Source organism: Sardina pilchardus, chromosome 7 (assembly GCF_963854185.1).
Source record: "Sardina pilchardus chromosome 7, fSarPil1.1, whole genome shotgun sequence".
In the NCBI taxonomy this organism is placed as follows: Eukaryota; Metazoa; Chordata; class Actinopteri; order Clupeiformes; family Clupeidae; genus Sardina; species Sardina pilchardus.
Window position 1 is genome coordinate 23,620,727 of NC_085000.1, and position 20,522 is coordinate 23,641,248.

Genomic DNA, 20,522 nt, shown 5'->3' on the forward strand with positions numbered 1-20,522 from the left:
TGAAAACTAGGGGAATGAGCAGGTGACCAGAGCTGGGGGGGGGGGGGGGGGGGGGGGGGGGAGCACCGCCAAGCGTGAGACTTCTAAAAATGTTGCTCCGAAGCACGCATACACAATAAAGAGGAAGAAGAAAAAGAAGCTTTTTTTTAAAAAGAAAAAAAAGAAAGAAAAATACAAAAATAAACCACACAGAGAACTTTTGCATCACCTTTTGCTAATTTTTGGGATTTTTCATTTTCTTTATACAAGATTAGAATTTGTTTCTCTCCATATGCAATGCAAAAGTCTTGAACTCCCCCATCTATATGAATCAAAGTCCTTTCATCCTCAATATGAAATCGTACAGTCCTTCTAAATCAGTTCCATTCAGTAATGTATGAACACACAGTGATGCAATATAACAGGGCTACACGACTCTGGTTTCATGTATGACTACAGAGTTTTTAAAATGAAAAAAGTCTTTTTTCCCCCTCTCTGCCTTGGGTGAACCATCTGCAAGTGCTGTGTTTTCCATTTGGATGCGATTCTTCAGCTTGTCTGTACAACCTCCAACACCATTCTTCCATATCAACACAGCCACCCCCATTGAAATTTACAGACATATCCAGTAAAAAAAATATCAATGAACTGACAGCAGATATTGTTTTTTTTTCCTTCCTCTATTGCTTGTACTGAATAAGCTAAAAATAAAAGGATATGGAAGAGAAAATGACAAACTAGTAATACAGTTGAAACTACAACAGAGCATTGCCATTTGATTTTCATCACAAAATTTTCAGGAAAATAAGCAAAACTAAGAGTATGTGCTTTTATCTTTTTTCTTTCATTTTTTTTTTTTTAGTTAAGGAACATTAATAATGACTTTTAAAAATACAGATTTAGATAAGGCGTCCATGGCACCACAATGTTCAGTGATGGGAGGGAGAGGGGTAGGGTTCTCACATCAAATTTCATTGTTTTTTTTTTTCTTTTCTTCATTTTTTTTTAAATATATTTTCGTTGTCGTGGGTGGCTGGGGGTGGAGTGTGTTTGTTTGTGTTGGGCTTGGTATTCGAGAGGAAAACAAGTTCAGTCATGGTCCTGGACAAGACGGAGGGGACGTGCTCCCTCACTGATCTGATCTGGCCTTCTTCAGACCAGCAGCTTTCCTGGAAGGAGACAGAGGATAAAGAACATTACATTTATAAACTTATTCAATTAGCAGACGCCTTTATCCATAGTGACTTACATGTCACTTACAAGGGCCAATCTCCCCAGAGCAACTAGGGCTTAAGTGCTTTCCTCAAGGGCACAACAGTAGAAGCCGGGAATTGAACCAAAAATGTTTTAACTTTTAATGAGGCTACTACTCCATGCAAGCCCAACATTAACGGCAAGAGTACCTGATGACAACTATCTTTTTACAAACTAACTTTCTACTCTTGTTATATGTTCGCTATGTTTGGACTGTGGAATTGAGAAATAAAGTATTTCAATCAATCAATCAAATCAATCAATCAGCTTTGGTGACTCAAAACTCAACCAAAACATGTGAAGCATGTCTTGGGCTGTCAGGAAAAAAAATAGGATGCTAGTATATGAGGTATGTGACTAATGTTCTATTCTGTCTTCACAACACAACAGCCCGTCTAAAATGATGAAATCTCTCTCTCACTCACATGTCAGGTGAGCCAACTGGTCTTTTCATGGCAGGTTTTGCAGCAGATCCATCTTTGCTGGTTTCTACAAAGACAAAGAATGATACCAAGGGTCAAGACAATAGATATATACATACTTTAATCCACACTTCAATAACGATGTGTTAGGTAGGGCCAAGAGCCTCAAGTTACAAGAAAACTTTAAGATGACGCTTAAAGTCTGAGAGAAAATCCACAATGGTTTAAAAAAAAACAACAAAAAAAAACAATAAAAAAACAACTGAATCTCTGCGTCGTCAGCCATACCTTGCAGCCATCGGACTTGCGTTGCAGGGCCGTAGCCCTTCTCATTGCGCGCGGCAATGCGGAAGATGATGGCAGGCTTGGTGGTGTAGTCGATGTGTGCGTTGGACAGGCTGGAGGACTGCACCAGACAGGAGGGACTTGCCCCACAGTACACCCGCATGAAGGCCAGCTGGGCCGGTGCCGAGGCCTTAGGCTCGGTGGTCTGCGAACTCTGGATGGCCAAGTACACAGAATACTCGATGATCTTCCCTGAGGTCACTGATGGAGGCTCCCACGTCAGGTGTGCGCCATCTGGGCTCTGGGAAACGGTGACAAAGTCAAAGTCAGAATCATAGGCTACATTCACTTTATAAACATATTTCCCGAAATCTTATAGTATTAACTTTAACGAGAATGCCAAGCATTTTGGTAAAAAGGAGCCCTATGAGTCACCTACAAGAAACTGAAGCTGATGATGTACGGGAAAAGCTCACCTTGCTGATTTTGATTGCACATGGTGCTCCAGGGAAGCCAGGCAGGCACGTTTTAAAGGCCGACACCTCAGAGAACGTGCCTCTGCCGCAGTTGTTGATGCCAGCCACGCGGAACTTGTAAGCCGTTCCAGGTGCCAGCTCGACCTTCTTCATTTGGCTGTAGTCAGGAATGGTCCCAGAGTCATCCTGAAACAAATCAGGCACTTAGACCAGGTTGGAATGCTTTCCAAGCAATCAGAATTTCCACTGATCTGCAGTGCAAGGGAAAACTATATTCTCTACTATTTTTTCAGTCATGTCGGCATCCGTCGTTTGTCTTTGGGAACGTGACAAAGATGTGTCAATCTCTGAATCATCAACTTGTCTGAAACTTATGTCTGCTAATAAGACCACTTACGTCTACGACAGCGGAGTCATCTGTTGGCATGTAGTAGTGTGTGACGACCATATTGGTCACCTTCACGATTCCCACATCAAACCACTGATTTTCCTTTTTGACTGGGGCTTTGGCTACTGTCGGTGGAGCTCCTTGTTTCTGCTGAAAAGATGATACTGGTTAATACCAACAGCATTAAAAAAAAAACCCCTCAAATTTCCACTGGGACACTAGCCATACGCTTCATAGGTTTACTTTATCGGGAGATATTAAAGTGATTTTCCACATGACTCACCCCTGCTGAAGACTCGATGCCGTTGGCCACCTCTGCCAGGGCAGCGGCTGCCTGCATCTTGGCAGGGCTTGCCACCACCATTGGCTGGGATGGAGCAAAAGTACTCGAGGGAGCAAGAGCTGAAAACAGGAAGGAGTGAAACAACGAATTACACTTCTGTCTCTTCATCAATGTCAAAAGCATAGCTAATTCCTTCAGGATGGCCGAGCAGATAGCAACCCTATTTATAGAGATATGGGCAAGTTCACCCTCTTAGAATAAGAGTTGGAATTTTTCTTCTGTATTACACACATTTGTAGTGGGGCTACAAGTCTGCTTTAACATTCATTGTACAAGTACAATACAATATTTCATTTTCACTTTTCTTAATTTTTTACTTTTTTCATTTTCAAAAAGTAATATGAAACTGCATATATTCTGAAAGGTCAGAAACAGTAAAAACAGTTTCCAGTTCTAGTAAAGGAACAACTTTCATTTCATGTATTCCCTTTCAAATGCATTTATTATGAACGGCCACAAAATTAGGCGCATGTTCACTCACTCTCGGCTGAAGTGCTTGGGAGCAGCTGGGCCACAGCGCCTGTGACTGAGGCGGCCATCTCGTGCCCGTTGCTCTCGGAGGCTGGGTCATTGAGACTGTCGGCGGGGGCCAGGCCTTCTGTGGGGAGAGCTGCGGCAGCTGCTGCAGCCTGTTGAAGGAAATACACTCATCATTCTCATTCTGTTTTAGCAAAATTATCAAAGTTACTGAATGTCACCAAACATTAATAGAGCAACATCACCAACAACAACAACTCATGTCTCATCATTTTGTATTTTCATGAAGTGACGAACTGTGCTCCTAATGCCTTTGTATCTATAATCTAAATACTTGGTAATCTTTGTCTACGTCCTACAGAATCCATGTCACGCCAGTCCTCTGCTGGTATGCTTGAGCCCTGCCCTATAGACTAGGTGCACAAAAGGCTCTTTCTGTACACACATTTATTTCCGGTGGAAATTAAACTGTTGTAACGTCATCTTCTGTTATATTATGTTCGTTAAATCTTCCACTCTGACACTGAATATCTTGTTCAACTAATAATAACAATTTCAACACATATAAATCGTTCTTTGTCGTAATGTGCCGATTCCCAGGTGCAGCATCCAACCGGGTCCGTGTAAACAATAATTGCATTACCAATAGCGGCAGGCTCAAACACACCTGGCTCCATCGGAAACAAACGAGCGTACAGAGAGCCTTTCCTGCATGTAGCCCTATTATACCGTCCTCACCTGCTCTGTTCTGAGCTGTTGGGCAGCGGCGGCGGCTGCTGCAGCTGCCTGGGCCTGAGCCTGAGCCTGGGCCTGCGCCTGCGCCTCCTGGAGCTGCTGCTGCTGGACCAGGGCGGCCAGCTCCTGCTGCGTCAGGACGATGGGGATGGTGGTGGTCTGCTGGCCGTCCTGTGCCTGGTCACCTTCATCTGAGAAAAAGGAAACGGGCATGATGAGCATGTATGTGGGAATGATTGATGTCACTACATGCACAGTAAGAGAAAAGAGCCACAGCGCATTTCTAAACAGTGATATCTAAATCAACTTACAATTTAGCACCCTCTTTTAAAAATGAATAACTGAAGCATAACGCAATAAAACGTGCATGTACAAAAGTCCAAAGTAAATACTGACTGAGCACGGCCTGCTGGGCGGCCTGGAGCACTGCCTGGATGGCCAGGGCTTGGGCCTCTTCGGTGGCTGCGGCCTGAGCGGCAGCCTCTGCTGCGGCGGTCACCGCCAGCTCCTCTGGGGTCAAGCCGGTCACCATCAGAGTGGTTTGCTGCCCCTCAGACATCAGCTCCTGGGGCAACGCCATAGCACTGGAGTCCTGGGCTGCCATGCCAACCGCTTCTGCTGCACCCTCTGCTCCCTGCGAGAGATGACAGCAGCCAGAGTATTAATCGACTAGTTATTGGTTAACGCCAACCACCAAATACTACTTAATCTCAACATGTTGTATTCTTTATATCACTACTTTCTGGCCAAGATGCCCGAACTCATCCAAATCATGGTGGAGAAACTCCAAACTGCTACCACACTACAATGGAGGAGTGTGCCTCCCCACTCAAACATGCAAGAGTCCAAACAGTACCTGTTCTCCCTGTCCAGGCTGGGCCTCCATTGCCACATGGACCTGCAGCATGCCACTGGCGCCGGCTGAGCTGGCTTCGCCCAGGGCCACTACTCGTACACCCGCTTCCTCTCCGAGGTCCGTCTGCATGGGCTCGTCCGTGGAAGTGACTGCCTCAGACCCCGACTGGTCCATGGGCTCCTGGTTCATCTCTTGCCCTGATGAGGTGGTCATGGAGGAGATCTCCTGCAGGAGTGGGCAGAGGAGGAAACAATGGCTGTTATTATATTTTCTTTTAGAAAGTAATAAATAAAAACAACAAAAACAAAAGCATCCATCTGAGGGAGCCACAACAAGCAACGTCTAAAGTGCTTAAATTGATTAACCCATCAACCTACCTGATACTAACATGGACAGAAAAAAAACAAAAAAACAAAACAAACTTACTGGAACAGACGGGCCTGGTGTGGGTGTGGATTGTGTCACTGTGGTGATGGCTCTGCTCTGGGTAGTGACGCTGGTGGAATCGGCTGCTGAGGAAGAGGCGGCCGCCGAGGAAGAGGACGAGGAGGAAGAGGCGGAGGCGGCAGTAGCAGTAGCCGCCTCAGCGCTGGAGCTGCCTTCGCCCTGCGTCACCTCTCCGCTCTGCTGGGCTGCAGGAGAGGAAACAGGGAAACATGTAGACTGAGAACGCCATCTTGGTGCCTACTATGACAGGTGGGTTGCACCAGGTGTGCAACTGAAGCAGACTGTTAGCGTAGCGTAAAAACGATTTCAGAAGATTTTGAGTCTTTGCGTGTTTTCAAATGTTTATTTGCGCGCTGCCTTCACATCAGGTGTAGTCACATAAAATTGATATAGCCTGATAGATTTCCGGATTAACGAGACTAATGAGAATTTACCGGATTAATGAGACTACCTCATTCCGAGAATGAGGTTTGATTCTCCAACTGCACAGTTAAAACGACAGGACTACATGCAAGACACCAGTGTATGGGAGAGCACAGACCTGTGTCAATCCTAAATGACCCACCTTGCAAATGCTAACAAAAGCTCACTAGGTTCACTACGTCCTGCCCTTGAGAGGTAGCCTAGAAATCTAGACGCACCCTAGCGGCCAAAAATATTTTTGCCTAGCGGGATGGTCTAGGGTCGCACCGTTGAGGCCAAGCCTGCGCTAGGCTCCAGGCCAGCCTAGCCAATCAGAACGCTCTATCTGTGTACGGAGTTCTTGAGCCCGCACCTTCGGTTTCCAATATTGACGCCAGGGGGCTGGACCATGCGTCCTCGTTCGACGAGTTGGGTGTGAGACCGTGTTGCACAACCATAGAGAAAAACAAAAGATGGATGAGGCTAACAAAGCGTGCTCATTTGAATCGGCTTTGGAAGAGTTAGACTTGGGCTTTTCTTTGAAGGTTAAGCAGAAAGAAGCACTCAAAGTCATTCGTTTTAAAGACGGATGTATTTGCCGTTTTGCCGACCGGCTACGATTGGTCACAAATGCTGACCTATTACGTGCAGAGGCAGTTTGAAAGACAACTGTTCATCCCACCCACAGGCTTCAGCTCTGTGAATGGTCCGACCCCAGACTATACATTTCTGTATAGTTTGGCTTGCCAGGCTACTTGAGAGGGCCATGCTGGCAAGAGTTTAACGGTCCTATTTTGAACTAGCCTACTAGTAAAGCTTTTCTCTACCAAGAAGAGGGTACTGGACTGGTTCAGTCCCCCCATCAATCAAACTGTGTTGGATGGGTTCTTGGCTCATGCTGCTCACTTTGTGCATACAAGGTGTTTCTGCGTAGCTCTGCAAGTCACCACTGAAATCATAGCCAGTTGGAAAAAACGGCATCTTGGAAACTGATGGTAACTCCAAAGTGCTGCCGCTTGAGGGACAGCTGAGGAAAATTGTCATTTTCCAATTTAGGAATTTTAACATCGACCAAAACATTAACTGGAACTAATCAAAGAAGTACTGCCAGGCAACACACACACTTGCATCAAATGGAACTGCGAGTTTGAATGCGTATTCTTTCATTCCTTCACCCATGTTATTTGAGAGAAAATTAAGCAGCAAAAATCAACTTCACAGGAAGTGTCTAATCATAACCGCAATCACTCAATACATGAGCTCGTTGAAGAAACAAACAATATTGAGCAATATGTCTGTTAAACCACAAAGTATATTTACCGGCACCCTCTCCCGTCTCTAAGCTGCTGGTGGATGTGGTGGCGGTGTTGGTAGTTCCCGTTTCGTGCGTTTCACACGGCGGGTTGGAGCACACTCTCTGCACAGAGCCTGCGATGTTGGAGGTGGCCGTCGACGGCGTGTTGGTGGTGCCCGTCTCGTGTGTCTCGCAAGGCGGGTTCGAACAGACTTGCTGGACCGCGCCATTCTGCGGGGGACCCATACTGGAGAAGGATTGAGTGGGCGGCGTGTTGGTGGTTCCCGTTTCGTGGGTCTCGCAGGGCGGGTTGGAACACACTTGCTGAGTGCCTGTGCTGCTGTTTGTAGAGCTGGTGTTGCCCCCCTGTGCCTGGCCCATGTTGGAGCTGGACGTGGTGGTGGTGTTGGTGGTGCCGGTTTCGTGGGTCTCGCAAGGTGGGTTGGAGCACACCCTTTGGACGCCGATGTTGGCCGAAGCGGTGGTGGCGGTGTTGGTCGTGCCAGTCTCGTGGGTTTCGCACGGCGGGTTCGAACACACGCGCTGCACGCCGATGTTGGAGCTGGCTGTGGTGGTGGTGTTAGTGGTGCCCGTCTCGTGGGTCTCACAGGGCGGGTTGGAGCAGACCAGGGTGACGGTGGCCGAGGCGGCTTCGCTGGTCTCGGCGCCGGTGGTGGAGGGCTGCTCCGAGGTGGGGGAGGCCAGGATGGAGACGGGCAGGTCTTGCACGGGCTGCGCCTCTGCCCCACTGGGCGTGGTAATCAGAGTCACCTGAGTGGGCTAGATGGACAGACAGAAAAGCGTCATCACAGCATACAGCAAGAAAAAAAAAGAAACTAAAAATAACCACAACTGTATCTGTGGTTAAATCTTCATTACATCTAAAATGTAGGCAGCTAATTGGGGGCTAAAATGAGTTTGCAATATGGTTTGTTAGTACAATTCCAATTCTGTAAATCTGGGGTGAACATTCAAAGTATTTTCTGAATTCTTTAGTATTTCCCCCCCGTAAAATATTTACTCCTTTGTGTGTGACCTTCCCCACATATTTTATCTTTCTCATGAAAGAATCCCCGTCCTACCTGCATGGAAGCAGAGGCCAGGCTGGTCTGTGCTGGCGACACAGTAATGGAGGAAGGACTGATCACTTGGCTGGCCAAGGTTGCTATGGTGCCAAGAGTGGTGGCGGGCGTCACCAGGGAAGCATTGGCACTGGCAACACCTCCGCCAGCGAGGCTCGTCGACACCGTGCCAGTGACTGTGCCAAGCGTAGTCACACCTTCAGTGAGAAGAAAAACAAAGGCATTAGGGGGTAGCATTAACAAAGCCAAAATTGCCCTGAAGTTCTTAGACGTTCGAAACATCACAGCAAACAAACCACAAACGCCTCACCTGTGGTTCCTTTCACAACAAGGGTGGTGACAGTTGGTTTGACAGCAGAAACTGACACAGGGCTGACGAGGCGAACTCCAGCACCCATGGGAACAGTGCGTAGAATGGTGCCGGGCTGTCCAGGTGCCCCTTTAAGAACAACCTGCGAGGGTGAGAGGGGCAAATGCAGCAAATCTGTTAAGACATGATATACAAGCCAGAACATAGACATATGCACTTCCCTAAAGACAGACACAGCAGACTCTAAAGGACATAGTTTAAAAAAGAATGCTAATCTCTAGCCTCAGATGGCTGCAAGTTAAAGCAGCATTAAAGCACTTTTCCTCTGTCGCACAAACACTATTTGTTTATCTAGCAAATAACAGACAAGGTAGAATATGTTGCATGATTTTATGAAAGTATGATGTATTCGCGACATCGAAGTAAGTCAAATTTGTAGTTTCTGATGCCTTATTTCATCGAACTACAGATACACTACCCCACCTCGTAAAGTTACAAAGTGCGGTTACAGCCGATAGAGGGCCGCGAAGTGAAAGCAGAAGAGCCGTTCACCCTGTTACGAGTTCATGAACCGCTGAAATGAAACATTATTTTAACGTACGTAAAACTCTTAGCGTTGTTTTAATTATTGCCATAAAGTAAAAAAACTAGTACGCTATATTGATATGTTGGTAGAATTACCTATGATCAATTACTAAACTTAAGATGTCTCAACCAATAACTGTATTGTACGTATAGCATGTATGTATACAGTCATTGATTTCATCATATATTCAAATGTACATTTCTCCTTGCTGTAATTTATAAATTAAACACCTGTGGAGCTGGCTCCTCCTATTGCAGCTCCAGCAATAAAAAATATATTCCTCAGCCACTCAGCCCTGACAATACCGATCTTCAAGTTACCTGGGTGACACCTTGTTGCCCTGTGCCCCCTGCCAGTTTGGGCATAGCAGTGATTATCTTGCCAGGAGTGCCCGTGCCAGGGGTCACCATCTTGGTGGTGTAGATAGTGATGGGGGATTTCATCCCTGGGCTGCTCGTCACCCCTGCAGAAATGCGAGACAGAGCTACGCCATTCAATCAAAAAAGAAAAAAATCAACCAAATCACAATCAGACATTTCAGCAGTGTGATAAACATCAGCAAGTGCATTTCTATTCCAATTTCTATAATAGATTTACCATTTCCCACAGCAGTTTGCACAACCTAAACCTGCACCATTACAGAACGTTCGGGCTCTAGTTAGTGAGGCCATTAGTTCATGCACTACATACACATTGCTCATAGGCCGACTTTGAGAACTTTGCCCAGCATTTAAATTAGGACTCTTCAGTGTTTCCTTCTGCACTTCTTGCTGTTGCTCACCTGAGGCACCGCCCTGGATGGCCGACATTGGGATGGTCTTGATGATCGTGGTGCCAGGCTTGGAGGTGGTGGTTGGGGACATGCCACTGATGTTGAGGATGGTGGGCTTACTGCCTGTACTTCCTGCCTGGGTAGTGATGATAGTGGTGGGCTTGCCATCGGCAGAGGTCACAAGCTTCAAGATGGTGCCAGCAGGGAGGGGACCCTTTGTCTGAAGAGAGCGGAAGCCAGGAAGAGAAAAGTGTCAAAGCAAATATTTGCCTGCTGTCCTTTTAAAACACTCACAGGTACTAGAGTAGCTGTGTTATGTTAACTGTGAAATGCAGTAGAGAAAGTTGGTCCTACTGAGGAAACAATATTCATCAAAAGCTCACACTACAAAGGACCAAAACAATACACAAGGGCGAGAAAAGAAAGAACAAAAGAAAAGCACACTGCCACAACTTTGACAACCAGTTCTTTTGATAAAAGTCTGCAGGTTCATAGATGGTGCATAGCTGACCTGAATAATCTGGGTGAGGGGATTGGAGCCTGCCTGGCCTGTTACTGCTGAAGTCTGCACAGGCTTGGTCTGCACCACTGAAACCACCTTTCCCAGGCTGGAGAGCTACAGCAAGACAAAAATACAACCATGTTTAATAGCTTATCGATGCAGAGCTCTTCCGCTGTGTGTGTATTTGTGTGCATGTGTGATTGGAAAATTCTGTGTGTATGGTTTGTTTGCAACCAGCTAAATTGAAAGCTTCATAAAAGGGCCATTAACATGAAAACATACATAAACATTAGTTGGAATAATCAGCTGTGGTGTCTGTCTGGGCCAGACAAGGTCACATTATACAATGCGGTGATAATTACAATCCACATGGCTGCCTGTCAAAACAAATAGCTTGTGGGTTACAAGAAGGAGTCGTACCAGTGTGCCGCCTCCTCCCATAGTGAGGGGGCTTTTCACCAGGGTAATGGTCTTAGTGACTCCCCCGACCACGGTGGTGACCACCTGGGCCTGCTGGGCCACAGTGACCGTGCCGGACTTGTGCACGGTGATGATGGGTCGGGTGCCCGTGTTGGAGGTGGAGATGGCGGACGTGCCCACCTGGGCGGCAGCTGTTTTCAGCATTCGGGTGGCCGGGTTGCTCACCTGAGACACAAGATTAATTATTTAACACCAGGTGTTGCTGTACATTACAAATGGGTTGGACAAGGCCGACTTACTACATCTTGAGGTACAATGAGGCTATGTTATGACAGGGCATTGGCCCTTGCTGGCTGCTTTAGCGTGCCAACTTTATTGTTTATCGTGTTTGACATTAAATCAAAATGTACTTTCTTCATTCATTCATTGCCATTTCTTACTACTGCTAATAAATATTCTAAACTGAAATGTTAATATAGGGCACCAGTAAGTGATCAACAAAGTACAGCTTTTGTAATGCACGTTAGCAGGGTGGTTCACTAGAGAGCAGGATGCTACATGGTCACCTACCATGACCGGCGACGCTACTTTGACAGTGGCAGGATGAGAGGTGGAGCCTGGCGTCATGGCCATCGTCTTGACAATGGTGCCTGCGGGCATGTTGAGCACCGTGGAGGAGGGCGGAATCTTCTGGGTGGCAGCTGCAGCGGCTGCCAGGGCTGCCATGCCACTCATCTGTGGGCTGGTGCCAATGGGCTTCAGCAGGAGGGAACAACAAAACAATATGTGAATGCTTGTGAACACTGCAGTCAGTCACACAACGTCAAATCCTTGTTATTTCTCATTTCAAAATGCATCGAAAGAAAAACAAAAGTAAACATTATTCATCCAAACACATCAACAAAACTTTCTCATATGTTATGTATACACTACCAGTCAAAAGGCTTCATCTATATTAGCATGGTAACATGTACATAAGCCTAGACATTAACTGTAACTCAAGTCTACGTACTGTTCCTTGGGTGCTCTGTGCAGGAACCACCATGCGCACACCAGCAGGAAGTGATGTAACAGTGACTGGGGACTTCCCTCCTTGAGCGGCCGGTCGCACAGTGACGATGGAAGTTCCTGTGGTCGAATGAGGGGCAGCAACTTTCAGAATGGCTAGGAGGAAAACAATAGGGGAAATTAATGCCAAACTGACATTTCAAATGTTGTAAAATTTTTTGCAAGACTGGGAAAGACCAGTCTTAAAATGACTCATATATGCTGCAAACAAACACCATCTGCAAAACTACTGGGCAGCTGAAAGCATCGGGTGAGAACTGTGTGGTAGGAGCAGACTTCTCTCTTTCTAGTGTTTGAGAGGGCAGGGCCAAACTCATAACTGATAAGAAAGCTTGACACTGAAGGCAATATGCCGAAACGCATCTGTGCAATAAGAATTGAGCTTTTTAAAACCGTTAACGCAGGTACACACCTGGACCACGCGGAGACGCTGCTGCCAGAGGGCTCCCTGGCATGGTGGCGGTGGGCGAGGACACCTGTGGCACCAGTGTGATGCCAGGCATAGTCTGGGTGGAGGGGGCAGCTGCAGCGGGCACTGGGCTCTTGGGGGAGTTGCCGGGCAGCGAAGAGCTGAGGGCCGGAGAGGTGGCGGCGGTGCTGGCTGCAGGGATGTCGTACTTCTGCAGCTGCAGCAGGTAGGTGTCGGCAGTGGACACGGCGCCCCAGCTCACCTCCAGGGAGTTGGTGTTGGCGCGCACCAGCTGGACTCGGGCCGGGGGCGCGGGTTTCTCTGTGGAACAACATCATAACAGGTTTATTATGACCGGTCTCACACAAGCTTTTCATGTTTTGTGACTTGCAAGGTTCTCACTCTGAAATGAAATCCATGAATTTTCCCTGACTTTACCTGACAAAGAAAACTCAATTTCCATGCATGACCCACTAAATAATGAAGGGTATTTGTGTTCAAGGGTATTTCACTTTTTAGAGTGGAAGCAGAATAAATAGGCACTGGATAAATACAGTTGGACTAACCACAACTACTCAAGCAGGCAGTACCCCTAATTTCCCGACTATTATCCACGGGTTATACATTGATTTTGCAAAATTTCTTCAGCCATGAGGTTAATACACAAGGACACTTCAGATGGTATTAATATGGTTTTGTTTAACTTGCATACAACACTGTCCTGCGGCTTATACGTGGGAAATTACAGTAAAGCTAATAAGCAGATATAAAGCATGTTAAACTGCTACAACAAAATTCCCTGATATTTCATGACTGATCCCAAAACAAATTCCCTAACTTTCCAAAAATTCTATGACCCACGGGAACCCTGCTGGGTTCAATGTGATGTTTTAGTGGTTTTGGAAGTTCATAAAGGTAGGAGCAGGCTTCACTCAAGACTTATAACTTTTTTAGAGTGCTGACCAAAGTATAGACTATCATGGAAACAAGAGATAGGCCGCACTATGCATAAACAACAATTAGTGGTTTTGGGCATCATCTAATAGTCTTAATGCATCTTTTCAGATTGCTGCCAAATTCATAGAAACACAGTGGAAACCTGTGAGGGCTTATGCAAATATGAAGAAATAATTCTATAAAAAATAATTGTATGGCAACAAAGTATGCAAGGACATCTTAACAACATAACATGGGTTGAACCTCCATTATTGAATAGTCCTGTTTTCTCACTCATTCTGTGAAGTGCCCAATAGCTTTAAATGTTATGTGCGAGCAAGTACTAATCGGACTAAAAGGCTTCCATAATCAATTTGAATACGGTAATAACATTGGATGCAAAACACTTAAACAGACTGTTACAAGGGCTGCTGATGCACCACAGAGAGCACCACTATAAATAACTCACCAGTCTCCAGGTACCAGAGGTCTTTGCAGCACACCTGGTTGTTCCAGGCCTTACGATAACCGTCTCGGCCACTCCAGACATACAGCCTTGAATTGATGGCAACAGAGCAATGTCCAGCCCTGGCTCTGGGTATGTTGTCCTCTAGTGTGTCCATTAAAATGGTCTCCCAGGTCATCGCGTCTAAGAGAAACAAGCAGCCGCAAAGGCATTTACAAATCAGTTGTAAAGTATGGGTTAGGGTTACCCTTCTAACATATAAATGAGCCACTACTGTAACAGTTATGTCAACAAATTACGTGAACAATACCACAAAGAAAGAAACCAAGAGAATTGTTACCCAGGTTGAGACAGGCCAGCGTGTTGGTGCACTTCCACTCCTTCTCATGTGTGGCTACTTTCACATCATCCATCACCAAGGGAACCCATCCTCCAAAAACAAACATCCTGCAAAGCGGAAAGAATACATTATGCTAACTTCCAACAACCAATCATACACTAGTCCTCAGTAGAGGAAGCAAAATAATGGCAAAAGCAGGACTAGTACAATTTCAAAATCCCTGGTTGGTAAGCATCCCTATGGGCAAGCATTATTAACTTTTTGGCCAGCCGAAATGTATTTCAGTAAACCAAAAAAAAGTGTGTCTTTGCAATCAATATGGATTAGAAGAAAATTAAAGCTACAATTTAAGGACTTTTGTTTCCTAATATTAATTAACCTGCACATCTAAATAGGCCAATTTACTGGCATATGAAGTGTAGCAATGTATTTGCCACTTGAGCATCTTGTTAGGTTAGTGTTTGTAACTAGTTAAGCATAACCTAGTAAACGTCTAAGCAACTAAAGCAAGCTCTCTGGTCTGCCACTGACAAACATTCTTGATTTAACACTCACTTGTTGGTAATGGTGGTGGCAGAATGGAGACTGCGGGGCAAAGGGGCTGTTCCACTGATGTTTGGCTTGTTCCATGTGAGAGTATCTGGAGAGACAGACATTAAGGTTAAGTTAAGAGTAAGACTTCAAGACTGCCATCATATTGCCTACTCGAGGTGAGGGGCATTAGGGCTCATATACACATTTCATTCATAACTTATTCACAGCGTCACTCATGCTAATCACACATCTGAACACATTTCCAATAAACCAACAGCTTCCCTTGGATGCAGAACAATACAATGGCAAACCTGGCATTGAGACTTAGATCAAGTGTTCTGAAAACATGCAAACCACCACCTCACCTATGTCAAGGGTCCAGAGGTCTCCCAGGCGGCAACCACTCATGCCGCCATATATGACCAGCCGAGACTTCTTTGAGTTCTTCTCTGTGTAGACCACAGCTGTATGGCTCTCACGTGGTGGAGGTAATACCCCATATGTGATGGGGATATCCCAGCCAGCCACGTTAGAACCTGGCCGCAACTCCAGAGTATACAGGTCATTCAGGTATCTAAAAATGATGGACACAAGGACAAGAACACTTCAACAACATGATTTATAAGTCCCTTTCCCACATAACTTCTAGAAGTTACCCGGACATATTTACCCGGTAGAGGCACGACACGGACGTTTCCCACATGAGCTTTATGTCCGAGTGAGATACGGGTAATTGTGTTCACACTAGACCCGAGTAGGAGCCGCGAGGGGTGGGGCAATGTCAGCACTTGCAGGGGGAGGGAGATGACGCTAAATAAATGCGTTGTTGTGCTTGTGATGCGACCTTACATCAGATCCAAAACATCATGAAACAACAGAAGTAGTTAGCTCGCTAGTCAGCGGGAGCTAGCATAGAGGAAAAAATAGCTAACGCCAGGACCACAGTATAAACAAAGCTCTACTTCAACCCTCTCTGGTATAAACATCCAACACAACAAATTAATAGAAAATAATGACACACCTGGAAATATAAACAGCACACAGAGGTCTGAGGCTCCTTCCCAACTCTTACAAAAAGCAACAATGCTAATTAACAGCGACGTTAACTATTAGCTGTTAATTGCTAACCACTGTAATAAACAGCTAGTTGCAAGCTAATCGACAACACTTCAAGCTATTCACGTTTGCAAGGATAATCCTGCCTGTCCCGCAACAAACACAACAACGTGATTGCAGTTTAAATTTTTATTGTACGTAGAATTCTACACACCAAAATGTCACTGTTTTCTGTAGTCTACTCCGGTGTTCTCGTCTGTGTTCATACTCGTAGGGCAATGTTTATTGTTACCATGGCAATTTGTACTTTCTGCCTCGCTCTGCAAGCTGCAAGCAAGCAGGCTGCAAGGGCGCATTTCTATACGTCATCGGTACGCCCCCCATCTTTACCCAGAACTGTGCCGGCTGCGTTCCCACCTAAGCGCACCCGGGTAACATCTAGAAGTAGTACTAGGGGGCTAGTAGGGTGAGTTCCGGGTAAGAAAATACCGGAGTTTTGCGTTCCCACATACAGCCACCCGTTTGATATTCGTTTGACATCCGGATGTCTCGCTCATGTGGGAAAGGGACTACACAGAACTGTAAAATAAAGAATGTTTTCCTCCACCTACAAACACATTAAGATGTGATTTGCATACATACCTGGGAATATTATTTTTTGGGTCTTCACTGTCATTTGCAAGTCCTCCAAACAAATAGCATTTGTTTCCAACAAGAGAAAAACTGTGACCCAGTCTGGGACATGGAGGTGGCCCATTCTTGGGTGCTTTTGGTTTGAGTCGTTTCCACTCCCATCTACTTGCCTGGTAGGTGAACAATGTTGCCACATTAGCAGCTTTTAAGAATCCTGCATTACAGTTGAGCCCCATACAAACTATTGATGGTCAAGATGTGCTCGCTTTTCATCATTTAAACTATTACACCACAGGAAAAACAAACAAAAACTTGGTACGCAAAATATCTTACCTGCAGTTCATAAAGATCATTGCTGTATTTCCCATATTCCACCATTCCACCAAAAACAAGCAGCCTTGTGCCATCGCAGACAAATCCATAAGCTGCACATCCAGGGGGGATTTCACCACGAACAGCAGGGATGAACCACTGGTTTGTAGCTGTAAATAGCATATAACAAACATACCTTAGCAAAACCTAGGACTCCCTGGCACAGACCAAATTCAGTAAATATATCTCTTCCAAACATGACTAGGTCTAACTCAGTATAGTCCATAAAAACAGTTTGCGTTTGGACACCTGTACATTTCAATGGCTAATTTGGATTGCACACAATTCACTAAATCCGTTATCCACTACAACGTGTTTATTTAGTAGCATTATCTCCCATGAAAGCAAGAATATCCTGAAGCACACAATAACAAAAGCGTAGCGTGGGGCGTGTGGTGGGCGGAGCTTTGTTGATATAGTGACGTCTGGTAGATTCTATTAACCCGCCATTTCTCTTAGCATTTTTCCCTCCATTCGCTGGCAAGTTCCGCCTTCAGTTGTTTGAATTTGACAAATAATCATAGTCTATAACTTATCAACTTGTCACCCTCAATTCCAAGAATGATCACAAATACGTTGTATTAACAGCTAGGAGCATGTTCATAATGTCGTAATAGCAATAACAAGAGTAACGTTTCATGTTCCATCATTCAATTTTACCAGGCGCACCATTTAGCAAGCTAATACAATCTACTTGGCTAACAAGCTAAGTAACGTTAGCTTGATGGAGCAACCCTTGCCTTTACGCTGTTCTTTCATTAGTGCACCATGATGTTTACACATCAGTAGTGTTTGGTAAGAAAGTTGTCTAGCCAACTCTTTACCTTAATTGCCTTATACATCAAATTGCCAAGCAAGTCCATTATCTGGCAATCCATCTAACGTTAAGGGTTCGAAATAGCTAACGCCGGAACAATTGCTAACTTGGCTAGTTACAGCCAGGTTACAGCATCTTCCGTTCCAAGCTAATGTAATAAAAACAAACTTATGGTTGCCCACAATTAGCTCGCTAACTAGCGAGCTAATTGTAGCTAGCCAGTTAGCCTTAAATCTACCGCAGGCTAACGTTAGCCTTTAACATGAACTTAGTTTGTGTAAAGATACACATGTAAGGGGGCTTGGCAAACAATGCATGTGAACAACTGCTGAGAAGTTTCTTACCTGTGTTGTATACGTGCAACTCATCCACAATCCCTTCATTGCCTCCACCGAATACCACCATTAATTCCTTGATTGCAACAGCTCGATGGCCATGACGAGGCCGAGGCACTGGGCCAGACCAACCCAAGACCCGCTTCCATCGAGGCTGTAGAACCGTGCCAGATGTCCCAGACGTCATTGCTTTTTCAATAAGAGAAAAGTCCAACCGAAAGCCGTGTGAGAAAACTGTTCACCCAGACATTAAAAATGCTATCAGCACATACACACAGGTCTTGCTTTAGTCCGACCTACAGCTAATAGGCTAGCCACTTCTTTCAGCTAAGAAGCTACAGAATACCTTGCTACATAGGTATGCTAATCTTCAATTGGCTCAAAGGATTAAAACGCATACGGGAAAGGGGATATGCAGCCACATCCGATATAAACATTGACACGTTCCAAAGAACTGCCGAGACACCGCATCTGGTTAAGCATTAAGTCTTCTCACGAAATGAGTCGTGTAAAGTCCTTTCTTCCAATGTAGCCTTTGCTAAGCTAACAGGCTATTTTTTTTTAAACGATAGCCAGCTATGCTAGCAAAAAATCCATGGGAGCCGCCATTTTAACAGTAGACGCTTTACAGCATAGAAATACGCCGGTCGAATATGCCACTGATTTTGAAAAAAACAATGCACACAACTGTAATAAAAAACACAGATTGTAGTGATCCACCAGGGCATGCAAAATCAATGCATTTCGTGGATTAAGACGTGCAATATTTGTAGCAATCTATTAAATATGTCCAGGAGCAAAGCGGTGCGATTCCATGGGTGCCGCCATCTTGTAGCTTGCTAACAACAAACCACTCAGCAGCCCGTAGCTAATGAAAGTGGGGTTAGCCAGCCAAGCTAGGTGAGCTGACATACAGATGGGCGGTAGTGTTATTATCTTTTCCAAACCACTATACGTCGTTTTGTGTTTATGTTTTTTCAACAGGAAGTTAGACCTTATAAAACGATAGAGTTGTTAAACACACTGGAATCCCCCCCGAACATAATCTCATTACATATGTGTGGCTAACAGTGCTCAGATAGAACGTTCGGCTCAAGTCAATTTTCATGCCTCTCTTGTCTGGGTGTCGCCATCTTGTCAAACAAACCAAACAATCCACCCTCAGTCAAAAGCTCCCTGCTACGTAACGTTAGCGGCAACTACCCAACGCTAACTTAAAAGCTACAAACGTTAGCTAGTTATAGTTCAGTCCATAACTAATACATATTAATTGACTTATCAACTTTTAAGTGCTGCATCGAATCATCTGCAAATTGGCAGCATGCATGTTCAATGCAATTTGGCACAACAACAAAGATAACTCTCAAATCACGTATGAAACAGAGGAAACGATTTCACTTAGTAGCTCGAAATTGTAGCTCAAAACCGTTCAATTAGCCAAAGGACTAGCTACTGCTAGCTAGTTGTTTTAGAAAAATAGCTAGCTACAGATAGCTTGCGATAGTTCGCTAGTTAGCTTCTTGGCTGGACATAAACAGGTCCAAATGGCTCAGCGACTGGACAGCCACGGAGCATTATATTTAGGAAAAGATAATCAAGAAATGATTCGTGTTGAGGTTGTTTATTCACTTGTGAATGTGAAGAGTCAAGCTATCTTTACAGTTCATTATTAGATATGCCAGCTAGCTTAGGCCCTTACTAGCTTCCCTCAAGAAAAATGGCGGATACACCGTTAGCCGACATCTCATATAGCGACATAATTTAACCTATCTCTTAGCTGCACAACATACTTACTCGTTTCGGGTTGTTATAATAATTAAATTGTCTTGTGGGTGGTAATCAGTCATAAAATTCAACCCTGGATATTTCTATCACTGCCAATATTGGTAGCTCTACATCCTTTCATGCCGCCCAGGAAGCCGCCATCTTCTTGACAACCCCCGTTGATAATTAAATACCGCTGCGCCTCAGCACTGGGTGGTGAGGTAAGCGCTTGTACTGCATGCATTCACACAGGCCGAAATGGATAAATTCTCAATATTTCTTAACATGATCACCCCGCGCGCGCACCCACCTGTCAGTGCATACAGTACCTTATAATATGCAAAGATGATAATGGAAATTGGTTGATGTGTTTCAAAAAATATATAGATTTTTAATTCTTTGGTGACTCAAAATGATGGCTCCGGAGTGAATGAAGAACATTTTTATTATTAGTTTACTTGTTTTTCCAATCCCTCCAAAGTATAAAACATGTATAAATTAACACTTGCATACCATAATGAAATATTTTGAATGCCTACCTTGATAAATGCGGTGATTAAAAAACAAACAAATACACATCATACAATCGGTTGTGTCATTCTGACAAAATAACAAGTTGAGTACCAAAACTAACCAGTGACTTCCACCATACATTGAGTGCTGCCTGCTACACAAGAGAGGTTTTCTACTTCTGTAAACAATATGGGTAGCAATAGCTTCTGTTAATATACTTCAAACAGGCAGCATTGCCGACCCAAAAAG

The 20,522-nt window shown here is 44.9% G+C and overlaps 1 protein-coding gene across 4 annotated transcripts; it reads right to left on the reverse strand.

The window, feature by feature from the left end:
- Positions 1-48: 48 nt before the first annotated feature.
- Positions 49-19,928, reverse strand: hcfc1b (host cell factor C1b). Of its 4 annotated transcripts, XM_062541365.1 has the most exons (29): positions 19,791-19,928; positions 18,006-18,185; positions 16,806-16,954; positions 16,482-16,642; positions 15,149-15,357; positions 14,805-14,889; positions 14,250-14,356; positions 13,913-14,092; positions 12,511-12,828; positions 12,043-12,194; positions 11,601-11,789; positions 11,031-11,255; positions 10,620-10,724; positions 10,118-10,328; positions 9,657-9,820; positions 8,751-8,892; positions 8,441-8,637; positions 7,385-8,138; positions 5,642-5,847; positions 5,216-5,440; positions 4,756-4,993; positions 4,363-4,550; positions 3,629-3,776; positions 3,088-3,206; positions 2,814-2,954; positions 2,417-2,602; positions 1,944-2,241; positions 1,659-1,722; positions 49-1,148 (listed from the first exon to the last, which is right to left on the reverse strand). In XM_062541365.1, exons 2-29 carry the CDS (start codon positions 18,181-18,183, stop codon positions 1,109-1,111), a joined length of 5,379 nt encoding a protein of 1,792 aa, XP_062397349.1. In that variant the 5' UTR covers positions 18,184-18,185; positions 19,791-19,928; the 3' UTR covers positions 49-1,108. The 4 variants fall into 4 exon arrangements, with proteins under 4 accessions (XP_062397349.1, XP_062397353.1, XP_062397352.1 ...); XM_062541369.1 differs by lacking the exon at positions 19,791-19,928 and having other exon boundaries at positions 2,814-2,951; positions 11,601-11,786; positions 18,006-19,226; XM_062541368.1 differs by lacking the exon at positions 19,791-19,928 and having other exon boundaries at positions 2,814-2,951; positions 18,006-19,226.
- Between the last annotated feature and the right edge of the window lie 594 nt (positions 19,929-20,522).